Source organism: Schistocerca gregaria, chromosome 1 (genome assembly GCF_023897955.1).
Source record: "Schistocerca gregaria isolate iqSchGreg1 chromosome 1, iqSchGreg1.2, whole genome shotgun sequence".
NCBI lineage: Eukaryota > Metazoa > Arthropoda > Insecta > Orthoptera > Acrididae > Schistocerca > Schistocerca gregaria.
In genome coordinates, this window is record NC_064920.1 from 942,701,287 (window position 1) to 942,715,203 (window position 13,917).

The 13,917-nt window shown below is 37.5% G+C and overlaps 1 protein-coding gene across 1 annotated transcript in view; it reads left to right on the top strand.

Moving 5' to 3' along the window:
* The first annotated feature begins 229 nt into the window (after positions 1 to 229).
* The window catches only part of LOC126275984 (uncharacterized), a 448,194-nt gene continuing 434,506 nt past the window's right edge, over positions 230 to 13,917 (top strand). Inside the window, exon 1 of the mRNA XM_049977243.1 lies at positions 230 to 410. Within this exon, the coding sequence (XP_049833200.1) occupies positions 391 to 410 (20 nt within the window). The 5' untranslated portion in view covers positions 230 to 390. The remainder of the gene's footprint in view (positions 411 to 13,917) is intronic.

Genomic DNA, 13,917 nt, shown 5'->3' on the forward strand with positions numbered 1-13,917 from the left:
AATCACAGCACGGACAATCATTTAAACAATCATTCTTCCCGCGCTCCATATGTGAAATGGAACAAAAGAAAAGACCTAATAACAATGGGAAGTGCCCTCTGCCATGCACTTCACAGTGGTCAGTGACTCGCGGACTATAGATGTCTAGATGTAGATAAAGGGATAGACAATATCTCTTTGGATGTAGATTAGATGACAAAGATTCTTTGTACCATTTTCGCGGGTCACGAGAGGTAGATCAATCGATCTTGTAATAGTATCGATAGCAATTTCATCAACAAAAATTTTGCATCTATGTGATGAGCAGTGTAGCCAACATGTAATGTTATCAAAATTGTTTTCATTGAACAGTTTTATTCTGCGACTCAAAATTGTGATATAAAGTACAAGATGAACCAAGTTCCAGACAGGTGAGTTTGTAATTGATATAACTGCGAGAAAATAGCATTATGTTACCTTATTTGCTGAAAGTGGTTTCATTGGTTTTGGTACATGCTTGCTCACGTGGTTTGTAGAGTATGACTAAGTTTTGGTGGTGTACTCGTGTATGTCGATTAAGTTACAATCGTACTCTCACACTGGCCGCAACTTTGACAAACCTACTAATCTCAAAGGAGCTCCGTGTCGTTTCACCTACTTCTTCGGTCCTAATATAGTGAAAGATATTTGACAGTTTGTTTTGGGTGTTTGTTTTACATTTGGGACGAGTGTGATAAAGTATATGTGAAATTGTAACAAACATGTAGCAATATTCCTATCGTTTTCTCTTCAAAAATTTTAAGCAAGTGTAAATCATGGAATGCCGTCCCGCATACACAAAACTATGCACGTTGTTTACAGAAGAGAGATAGAAATTTGTGTTTTTTAAACCTTTGTACATTCAAATCAATTACAAATTGACGTGTCTTAAGCAGTAAAAGTCTTTATGTACTTTTACGGAGAATATGTTGGTTAATAGCAGTGTCAACATCGAGGAGAGATACTACACATATGATTGCCCCTCATTTGGTCAGTAGCTTGTCCGCCACGTAAAATGTTCTCAGGATTTCCCCAGGTGGCACAGTATCGGGGAATTCGAAAAGAAAAAGAAACATTAACTAAAGGCCTCTTCTTCGAAGTCAGATGTATGTACAATGTTTATGAATATTTACAGTAGTCACAGTATCCAAACAAATACCATACCCAGCAGCCATTACGTATTCTGACAAAGTTGCGTCACCCTTTTAAAGCTAGCAAAAGCTTCTACCATTCTAATGATGACGTCCAAGGACCAAACATTGTCTCTGAACAGTGGATCTACTGTAGTAGAACATGTGACTGAAAAATGAGGTTATCTAAACAAATTGATTTGTGTCATATCTTTAACATATTAAAACAGCAAGGTAAATTCAGAAAGCCGATATAGCTATGTGAAAGCCTTACACAAGTATTTCCTTGCATATAATGTAAACAAGTCGTATGTAAACTACAAAAAGACCATGGAAGTTCACTATAACTTTTACCGCTATGCATATAAAAACTGTCTTATGAATAGTAAGAGTGCAGGAGAGCCATACATATTACAGCTGTGTCATCACTAACCGACTATTGTGTCTTAGTCATCACCATCAACCCTAAAAGATATTTGTGTTTGCTTAGTAGTCCTGTCACTAAGTTATAAATATTGGTATTGTGCACATTATCATCCAGAAATAAGAATAATACATCATCAAGGAAGAAACAGTAAAAGTTCTTTAGAAATAACAAGAAAAATTAAAGATAATAGAGCCACAATATTTTTCCATATTTATAAATCGTAATCAAGCTGAAACAACTACATTTCCTTAAAGGGAATATGTTAGGATAATATTCATCTCTATTAGAATTGCACAACATATATAATTTTTGTAAGATGGTTGAATCATTCTGATGCTCTTTCTATTATAAAAACTAGAAGTTGAATGTAAATTAATAGTTCGACATGTACCATATGATGAAGAGAGTAAGTAGTGATCTACAAGGAAAAAGGAGGTATCTGATTCTTAGCTTTGTTATTCTACTGTTGTCTGAACGCATGGATTAGGCTTACAGCACATTGTCTTCAGCAGAGCCATTTGTTCATAAGTTCTCCTAAATATCCCTTTGCTACTGTTTTGCATTAATTACTTTGTTAAGTAATCTGTCTTCCCAATGAAACTATCTGGCAGATTAAAACGGTGTGCCGGACCGAGACTCGAACTCGGACCTTTGCCTTTGCTGGCAAGTGCTCTACCAACTGAGCAACCCAAGCACGACTCATGCCCGATCCTCAGCTTTATTTCCGCCAGTACCTCGTCTCCTGCCTTCCAAACTTCAGCTGTCAGGATGGGGCGTGAGTCGTGCTTGGGTAGCTCAGTTGGTAGAGTACTGGTTCCCATTGTTTCCATTTTGTGTATTTTTGCTTTATCTTTTTGTTTTTAATATTAAATAGTTCTCATACAGTATTTTTATATTTGATCTCTGACTTTTAACAGGCTACTTCTTTTGTCTTTCCTAATGTAAAGGGTGCACTTCTATATATTAGAATATCGCTTCTCGTTTCTTTGTAAAATTTTAACTTTGTCACTCCTTGTTACCCAGTATTCTGTGTTTTGTCTGCACATCATTTCTGACTTTTTAGTTATATTGTATTCAAATACATAGTTAATATCACAGCCTAACAGGAACAATCTAATATCTGTACTATTGATTCTTCATCTAGTACAGTTTTGGAGTCAACTAGAAAATTTCCTTTGGACGTTATTTTTTTATTTAATTAATTTTTGTTTTATTTTTAATTGTGTTTACTGAAAATTTTAGATGGCAATTTTTAGCTATTTGATTTAGGTGATATATTACAAACTGCGGTCATTTTCTGAATAGTTATTTGGTCATCAGCAAAGAACAGAGTATTTATGTGAATAATTTACATGGAAAATATCTTTGTTAATGACCAAATATTCTGGATCTTGTGTTTTTGTATGTGTGAAGTACATGTATGCACAGGAATAGCAGCCAGCAGAAAATGTGTATTTGCAGAACATACCGTAGGGATGCCACACCCCCTGCTCAAACTTTTGTTAATAGCTATTGTGTATTAAGGACTGTCGCGTCTTTCCTGAGAAAGAGAAATTTAAGGAATGAAGGTAATCAAACAGTTTTTCCCATAGTTTATTTATGAACATTTAAGTAGTAAACAGTTGGATTTGACTATCCTCTGTTGTACTTCCTCAAAAACTTGCAGCGAATGGAACGCTTTTTTCCTCTATGCTTTTTAAAATATCGTACAGACATTGGTCTTCCTCTGTTGTTCATTTCTTGTATCCTCTTCCATCAGTGAAAATAAACGTACACTTTTCCACAGTGGCTGCAATGTAACAGAAAATAAGCTTTTACAGCTATAACACACATTGTCACTGTTAGTGGGACACTTTATTGTAATATGCTTTGAATTTACACTGGTCATTGCTTTTGGAAAATTCCAGTTTCCTTTTTAGCCATATACCATCATCTAGTATTGTTGAATAGTATGTGGCTCAGTGGGGAAAGTGCTAAACCATGAATCCAGTTGTACAGCACTCAATCACAGGGCTATTCCATGAATTTTATTTGCCACTTATTGAGTTTTACATTTCTGGCAATGATTTGTTAATGTGAAACATGTCAAGCTGCACCAGAGTTCAGAATGTATGTTTTAACTGTAGGGTTCCATATAGGCTAATTGTGGATGTTGGAGGAAGGCAACCAAATTCTTTCTCCAATAGGACCTTGCCTAGTAAACTGCTATAGTGTCCAAACCAACCTTTGCTTTTTTATTGTTAGCTGCTCAGGAATAAGCCTCTTCCAGATGTTATACATAACTTGATCTACCACATTTAGCTTGTGGTTGGAGTGCACATTCTGTATGTTTGTCCAGTTGAGTGAAAGGAAAGACCAGCTTAAGTTACATTATTACTAATATTGAAAGCTATAAGTTGTGCTTTTACGGTCCTGTGTCTGAATTCAACTAACATTTACAAGACTACATATAATTGTGTCCTTGGTGATTATAAGGAACAGATGTTTGACATTTTCAATTACAAAAAGTTTGCAGTGTTTTTTAAGCCAAGTTGTATTTATATACCCAGTCCAGAATTAATGCTGTCATTTGAATCATTTGTATCTTTATATACCCATGAAATTAAATTGTGTATGGTTCATTTGTAAAAAAAACATCTTCTTTGTTTAGTGTTGGAAACTGAAATAATCCTTTACCTTATTGTCCGGTAGCTTCTGTTGTGATGGAATGCACATTATGGATATATTGCTTGATGTCACATCTTCCTTTGGGTTCTTTGAAAGGTAGTGAAACTTAGTTTTCATTATGCTTTACTTGGCCTTACAGAAGCATCAACTTTGACCCATTTCATCATCAGTATGGCAGATACGGCTGCTTCCAGTGTTTACAAAATGACAACATTAAAGTCACTACATACACATACCAACAAACAAGAACAAAAATAAAAATGCCACAATAATGTCTCACTCCAAAAATAAAATGAAACAAATGGGACAACCTTGGAAATTGTTGGTTTGGGGCAGGGACAAGCTAATTATACAACAATGAAAGAACACTGTACCATTCCAAAACAAATAATATAAAAAAATTAATTTGCAGCACTCTGCTACACCGACAAACCCACAGGTGTTGAACATTTCCCTTGGCCTTTAAGCTCACCCACAGCAACTGATACCAAAAAATCATTGACAATTCCAAAAAGTGAAATCAAATATTTCCCTTGACCTATATATCTCAACTGCAGCTATCGATCTGGGAACGTAACGATACACTCATGAACTTCACTGTCATATACATACCCAACAGAAAAGCGCTTAAAAAATTAAGACTTCTTTAGGCACAACAAACGTTGCACTAATCAGACTTAATGAAAGTGGCAAACACATAAACAAACAAACAAAATTAATAACTCACTGAAAACACTTCAACAACCTATGGTACCGCACCAACTACCTAAACTCAAACGAACTCAGTACCACTCATTAAACTCAGCATGTCCACATCCGCCACCCAGAGGGCACCTTAAGATACAACCACACAACTTCTACAAACACAACCAACTCAAAAGCTCTGCGCTGTAATGACATCACACACCACAACAGACAAGTGGACTCCAATGCATCCATTGACCCCATTATTCTTTTAACAGCCTAGCAGCTGTAGGTCTGTTGATCTCCCCTTCTCAGTATGCAGATGACTTCTGCATTTTGTATTGCTCCTCCAGTACTGGTGTTGCTGAGCAGCACCTTCAGGGAGCCATTCACAAGGCACAGTCATGGGCTCTAGCCCACAGCTTCCAGTTCTCAGCCACTAAGTTGTGTGTCATACATTTCTGTTGGCGTCGTGCCGTTGCATCCAGAACCTTAACTTTATCTTCATGACGATCAACTCTCTCTGAACTGGAGTCCTTCCCTTTACCACCTCTACTTGAGATCCATTCACCTACACTTCCATGGTGTACACTTTGGCCGAAGCTTTGTCTGGACCTTTTGCATGGCCCTAAGGACTCCGTCAACCCCGCCACTCTCTGCTGTCACTTCTTCTCGAAACTTGACATGTTCTGGGGCTCTGAAGTTGTTTACACCAATGGCTGATGGTAATGCTGGCTTCGCCTATGTCCACAGATGCCATATTGAACAGCATTCCTTGCCCACTGGCTGCAGTGTATTCACTGCAGAGCTTGTGGCCATATCTTGTGCCTTCAGTACATCCGTTCCTGTTCTGGTGAGTCATTTCTTCTCAGGTCTGACTCCCTGAGCAGCTTACAAGCTATCTACCAGTGCTATCCTCACCATCCTTTGGTAGTGAACATCCAGGAGGATGCCCCTGAAATGGTCCAGTCATTCAGTGGTAGGGATTCCTAGGCAAAGAACATGCTGACAGGCTGGCCTAACAGTCTGTGTGGAAAACACTCCTGGAGATGAGCATCTCTGAAACTGACCTGCGTTCTGTCGTATGCCGCAAGGTTTTTTGGCTTTGGGAGATGGAGTGGCATAAAAGTATGCACAGCAAACTGCGTGTCATTAAGGAGACTGTGAATGTGTGGAAGTCTTCCCTATGGGCTTCTCACAGGGAATCAGTTGTCCTTTGTTGACTCCGCATTCGCCGTACGTGGCTCACACATGGTTACCTCCTCCGTCGCGAGGACCCTCTCCAGTTTCGCTGTGGCTCCCAAATGACAGTCACCCACCTCTTTCTGGACTGCTGCCCACTTTTAGCCAATCTGTGGCGGACTTTTCAGTGTTGGGTGACAGTGCCTCAACAGCAGCTTTAGTTTTACATTTTATTTGTGAGGCTGGGTTTTATCATTTGATCTAAGTTTTAGCACATGTACTTTGTCCCTCTGTGTCCTCCACCTTAGGGCTTTTAGGGTGGAGGTTTTAATGTGTTGCAGAGTGGCTGGATTCTCCTTTTTTATTCTCATGGTCAGCCAGCTATGGTAATCTGCTTTTTTGTTTTTTATTTTTTCTCCCTGCTTCTCACATTTCTCTGTCGTTTTCTTGTACGGTTTTGTCCATTATAGTGTTTGTTGTCCTTCTATCATTATTCTGGTTCTTCCAAACTCCTGTTATTGTGCCTTATGTGTTCTTTGTTTTCTTCTTTCCCTTGGGTAATTGTTCTACTGGTAACAAGGGCGCGATGACCATCCAGTTTCGTCCCTTTCCCCCATTTTAAACCAACCTACCCATTACTCTTGAAATTAAACACAAAGGTGAACACTGTTTAGAGGTCTTTCTATCATATCTACAATAGTTAAATTTGTTCAATGAGGCTTGTTTCTCCTTAGCAAACTCATAACCTAAACATTTATGCCCTACAGAAATAAATCTGTCATTTCCCCTGAATCAGCCATTTTAATTGTTTCTAAATGAACAGTGAGAATGTAATTGTGGATTATCTCACCTGTCTGTGTTGAGTCCAAGTGTTTGCTATGTTAGTGCTAACATGTTAACAGCATTCAATTATTTTGTAACAAAGTTGCTCCATGTTAGGTTTAGTCTGGCTCCCTGTCCTTTGTAAACCTTTCCTTACAGGGGCTGGCTGTGCTTTCTGATGACACACAGCATTTTCTGCTGGTTGGACTCACCATTAAATTACAAGCAATTACTGCCAGGAAGTGATCATACTTAGAATAATGGTGTACCCTTTACACCTACTGCTGTATGATGTATCTCAAGAAGCTTCCCTATTCTTTCCTTCTCCCGAAGATTTCAGCACACAATGTACTACGCAATTCTGTTAGCACCTGCCCATGGTGTCGTGTTATGGAGTACTTAATTTTCACACAGCACTTTTGTCTTTTAAAAATATATCAAGAATAAGCACATTGGTACTACAGTAAGGCCATTCTCAACCTTTGACACCCCCTCCTGCTCACCTTTGCTTGTGGATACTGCTTAGTGGAAAGTTTGTAGTGATTTACAATGTAGTGATCACTACCCAATTTTGAATCCCCAATTGAAAAAAATGATTGTCAAAAGATAATAACCAAGCATTAGAAGTTTAGAAGGACTGAATGGACAATCTACAGCCAGGTGGTTGCACTTGTAAACCACAGCAGTATTCAAAATATGTTGGCTCACATTACCAGTATGATTTAATAAGCTACTGATATATGTATATATACTCCATATTCTAAAAAGGCAGCATGTTTGTTATGAAATGAAGTATGCTGCTCTGCACTGGGGCAACTATGCGGCTCAATGAAGGTTCAGATTCAGACCATCAGTAGAAAACATTGCAGTTCTTTGTTTTCCAAGAGTAAAAGCACATTGAGATCATGGCAGAAGTTTACTCAGTTATTATTTCTCAAAAGACATGACAATAAGCTGTTTAATCAGAAGGATCTTCGGCAGAGACCGCAAGGGACAGAACAGTTAGACAAATTGGACTCCATTGTCTCAGTGATCTCTTTAAAATTAATTAACCAGCAGTGTCTCACAACTTCTAATGTCCGCCCACTACTAGGTCTCTCTCGATGCTGAATTTTCGTTGGTGGTAGTTGGCTGTTTATTTGCAGGGTCACAAGTACAGTGACAAACAAAAAGTCCAGGGTCACAAAATGGGCTAAATCCAAGGCATTAGATGTTCTGCAGTGCATGATGACTGGCACAAATGACAGCTGTATAGGGGAGACATTGCTAATCCTCACACTTGCAGGTTGAGGGTCCACTAGTGTATCACCACTTTTCAAGATTTACTTTACACTGTCCACCATCAGTTTGCAATCTGTTGAGGGACTTTCAGGTAGACCAGTTCTCATTGTGACCAGGAGGTAGTTCTTCTCTAACCTGGAGGAGCATTCTCTACTCTCTTTTTCTGCATGTATAGCATTTGCATTGTATTGTTGTAGTTGACATAGACTCTTACAAAACTTTTTCTGGATTTCAAACATGACAGTGCTAACGAGAGGGTAAACAGCTGGTGAATATCAGAGGTCAAAGATCTACATCCGTCTATTTGGACAGTTGCTAATCACCTAATGTCTGGTGGAGCTATGCCTACAGGTGCTGCATGTTCACCAGCATAATAGCACAATGCCAATGTTGAAGTACAGGTAGTGGCTATTTGTGCAACCCAGTTAGATCCCCATAATTTCTGTATGATATTATACCTTGTGTATACTTTCATGTTAGTGTTGTGACAATGCATTTTATAGGTTAAGGTGTGGTCTAAGCTCTCCCGCAGCCTCCCCCCCCCACCCCCCCAGGTATTTTGGGGAAAAGGAATGTTGAAGTTGAGTGCTATTCCTGAAATATTTAGTTGTTTGGTGGTCCTGTCTGCTTTTGAAGTGGAAAGCACATATTTGCATCTTGGTTTGATTAGGCCTTTAAGTTGTTATTTTTGTAAGACTATCCTAATTAATCTAATGGTTCAGACAGGTTGTTTCCAACATCATGGAAATACTTTCCCTGGTTGCCAATGTGAGAGCATCTGCATACAGAAAATTTTTGGTGTGTAGTGGAAGTGGTTGGTCACTGATATATATATTAAAGAGTATAGGGACTACGGTAGAACATTGCCCTTACGTAGCCCATTGCTCTGTAGTCTCAATCTACTGTGCTGTCCTTGACACTCTGTGAAGCATCTTCTGTTGCTAAGATAGTTGGCAATTAATGTGGTTAAGATAGAATCATTGTGATGTCACAGAATTTTTTCAGGAGTAATTTATGGTTTACAATGTTGTATGCGGCAGACAGGTCAACAAAGGCTACAATGGTGCTCATATGTTATTCAGAACCTCCTTAGAAGACTGAGGATCTGTACAGTGCAACTTTTACTAGGTATGAGCTCAGAGTCAATTGCTTCTGTCAAATGGTTCAGAATTATTCTCTCCAGGATTTTATGCAGGTGGCAAAGAAGAGAGATCACACGGCACGTCTTACAATCATCGTCCTCTTTTTGGGTTTAAGGATGATGATGACATGAGCTTTTCTCCAGATTTTAGGGATTGTACCAGAGTGTAAGCAATTATTAAAAAGAACTAAAAGCAGCTGAAACTGTGTCCTCCATAAACATCTGTCTAATTGCTATTCAATGTGGACTTATTCTGTAATACAGTTTTTTTCTATCACGAGTTTGTAAAATTCTGATTTCATTTGAAGGTGAATTGTCTTCATCACTTGAAAATTTTTTCCAACAGTTGTAAAATATATTGGATCTGTTGGTTTCAAAACATCCCAAGAAATTTTTACTAGCAGTAAATGAAACAACTTGTAATAGGATTCAGGATTCCAGTTCTTAGTTTCATAAAAATAGTGTGGAGAGGAACTGGCTTCTTAGCCATTCCATTTTGGGAATTGTGAGCTGTTACATAATTTTAATTTCTCATTTATTTTATTTCTCATGGAAATGTCTTCCCAGCTCTGTTGAAGGAATCACATAAAAACTTCACTGCGTGCCATGGTTCTGTAAGGGTGTGGGTGTTTCAATGTTTTACATACAGCAGGGCTGTATTCAATTGTGCTCATCAAATTTCATAAATAACTAGTTGTGCTGTTTGTATCCAGCATAGTAATGCCAAATTCTAAAGCAGTTACTGATAATGTCTGTAATTTCTTTCTTGCATTTGCTTTCGAACACAGTATTTGACAAACAAATGAAGAAACAGATCAATTTGTGAAAATGTAATGTAGTTGGGTAGGTAGAAAATCAACTCACCAAGAGGTGACAGGAGAGCACACATTCAAACGTATTAAAGTTTGCAAGCTTTAGGAGCCAGGCACAAACTTTAATACTTCTTTTTTTTTTCTGCTACCACTTGGCGAGTAAATTTTTTATCCATCTAATTAAATTACATAAAATGTTGAAAAAGGCTATAAAAGTCACATGTATACAATTTAACACTTTAGGAGATGGCTGAATACTGTTTAAATGTATGGGCAAGAGTGACCAATAGATAATTGTGTAGCAAACAGATATGACCTGCTTACTCTGCAAGTTAAGACAATGAAGGGGTTGGGAGATCTTTCCAGTCTGCTTATACTACTGAGTCATTGACATATGGTGATATACTTCTGTGGTGAACACATTGTGAGAAAATCCGTATAAGACCATCCTGATTAGTGTTTTCATTGAAAGTGTTGAATGAAAAGTTACATTGATTTTTTTAAAATTTCTTTTCCCAAAATTAGCAATTAATCATATTGTCAAAATAATTAAATCTAGTCAGTTCAGAAGATTCACAGTTAGAACGGATCTGAAACCAGTTTGTTAAAAAAACAAAGCTATGCTATTGCACATTTTATATTAAGATCAATTGTTGGTGTACAGGAAATAAAAATGAAGTTTGCAGATGGTTTCATTTAATACTACCTTCATTCATAGAAGAAAAAACATATATATTTAAACAAAAATTAGAAGAAACAATAACTCTCCTGTAACTGCAGGTAGGACTTATACATACTCATCTACAGCTGCAGTTTTCATTTATTGTGGCTATCCTGAAATTTTCTTTATTGCTGTATGAATAAGCCAAAAAAAGAGAAACAGGTTTATTCTGTGAAAAAAAAGTGACAGAAGATTTTGGAGAGTACACACTGTGTGGATGTTCCAAAAGATTTTTTTTCCCCTGTCATTGTTTAGATGACTGTAAAGAAACACAAGGCACAGGAATTAAAATACCCTTGTTATTTTGTTTAAATTAAACAAAAAGACATTTTGTTTTTAGATAACTGTAAAATGTTGCGTAGTTGATGTCAGTAATGCCCCTCTTGTTATTTTAGAATCTGTAACTCCCATCTGTACTTTGAGGACTGTATTTGAGACAATTAGATTTAGATAGTGTCAAAATGGCACTTGGGATTCAAGGGTTGCAATGCTCCAATATCCTCTCCTCTGACACACACACACACACACACACACACACACACACACACACACACACCTTGTAAGACTATGTTTTGACTGGCTTAATCAGTTTTCAGGAAACAAACACTAAGGTTGACTTAATCAAGCATACTAAATCAGAAATTATGGAAATGTCAGGAAACAGCATTTTTGTATGTACAGCTGGCATGAACTCTGGAAATAAAGTACACCAAACAGAAATTCTTCCAACTTTCATATACGTTATCACAACTCTCGTCACATTATTCCTGTAACATATGTTGATTGTTCCAGCAAAGGAAAAGTAAATGGGAAGTTTTCACCTTCATTGTGCCTGGAAGAAAAGTGGCCAGGATATACTCCATTATCTACCAATGGCAATATATTTTTGGGAGGTGGTCCCCCACAGCTTGTGGATGTTTGGAAATATCGTGATAACTACCTTGAGCTGCTGATAAAATCTTTATTACAACAGCCAGTTTCAGTCGACTGACTAACATCAGCTTCTTAAAAGCATTTCCAGTGTGGTACAGTACTAGGCTATATAAAGTTCTAGGCATTAGATAAGAAAACCAAGAATTTGCTGTGTTATCACATCAATTACATCAGCAGTCATCTACAAATAAATTCTGAAGCAAAAATGAGCACCACTGAGATCTCATGATAGGGTGTGCCTTGTGGGAGTTATCTTGAAGAAGATGAATACGCCTGACATTGGAGTGTGGAATTTTCAAAATTAGAATGTTATGGGTAAATTGGAAAATATGAGGGAACTAGAAGGATCGACTATATAATTGAATATGAATACTTCTTACCAGGTTGTTATAGGATGATAGTGGTAGCACCAGCAAATGATAAACATGTTGCTATTAAAATTAATAGGAAAGTGGGTAATATATCATGTTACCATGATCACTACAGTGACTAAGTTCTGTGGTGTCTGGGAAAAGTGATACATGTTAGAAAATGTCCAAAATAGATTTAAGTGCATCACTGTGCACCTTCTTTGAATAAAGAAAGGTATGGTGTACGTGTTATGTTTCAGTTGCATGAAAGGAAATGCAGTACAATGTGGCAAACAAATTTTTTGTAAAGAGATTGTGTAACTTGCAGTTTAAGGCCAAAATTGAGATACATCCCTTTACCCTGGTGCCACAGAATATTTCTTTGTGGGACTGAAATGGAATTAACATGAAATCTGTTCTACAGATTTAAATAATTAAATTGTTTATTAATTGTGGAGAAATAGAAAGACTATATTAGGAGAGTCTGGACTTGATAAAATTTGATAAGAGGTATAAAAATTGAATACTGTTGTTGGCAAATATGCCACGATAGTGGAGAGGTGGAAAGAAAAAAAATTCTTTTGTGAATGTGTACTGTTGGAAACAAAAATATTTGAAGAAAAGCATTTGAGGCTGTAAACATGTAGCAAGGATTAGCATAGAATCAGTTACACACAAAATAAATGTAAATATTGAACTTTGTTGTGTGGTTATTTTATTTACTTATTATATATCTATCTAACTATCCAGCAGTCACTGGTTCTGTAGATCATGCAGCATCAACAGTCAGTCTCTACTGCATTCTGTCTGTAGCTGTTTCCACCCAGTTGACTACATTCAAAGCTTTTGCATCTTTCCTTAGGTCATCTTGGTCTAAACATGTTTTATTTTTTTTATTTTTTTATTTTTTTACGTGTTTGGCCAACAAAAGCTTGCTTAGGAAGCCATGGCTCATGCATATGGATTACATTATCTGCCATCTGGAGTCGTCTGCTCTCTTGTTATTGGAAAACATTGGGCTGGTTCATGATTGATCTCATAAGTTTCATTATTCTTTCTTGTTCCCCAAGTATTTCCATCCCTCACAGGGCCCCAGATTCTTTTCATCACCTTTCTTTCAAATGTTAGAAGCTTTTGCATCTCCCTTTTAGTTAGTACCCAGCTTTCTGAACCATAGAGGACACTGGAACATAAAGGCTTTATAGATCTTCATTATCACAGCATGTGATACGGCTTTAGACTTGAATGTATCTCTGTGGGCTTGTAGACGTCTGGAACCAGTAGAAATTCTTCCCAGGTACTTGAACTGATCCGCAAACTTGATCTTACCAATTAGCTATAAAGTTTTCATGTGCATATTTATTTCTGCTTACTCACACACAATTTTCCTTCTCTTTTCCAGTGTTTCTCAAGAGTTATCCTAAGAACTAACTCATTGTCAGTAGTTGAACCGTTCGGACAGAATCCAGTCCGATAATCTCCCATAATATTTTCTGCACAAGGTTTTAGCTTTTTTAAAATAATTGTACAAAGGGGAGATGTTAAGTAAATTGATTCCTCGGTATTTAGAGCAATGCATCTTGCTTCCTTTCTTGCCTGTTGAGCAAGCGATTGCTGTCTTCCAGCTCTCTCTGTGGTCTGCTTCCTCAGTACTTCAGCATTTCTGCATAGTCCATATCCTCTCCTGGCACTTTATTGCTTGTCTGCTTTAAGGCTGTCACTGTATCTTCCTCCCTGATTTCAGTTTCT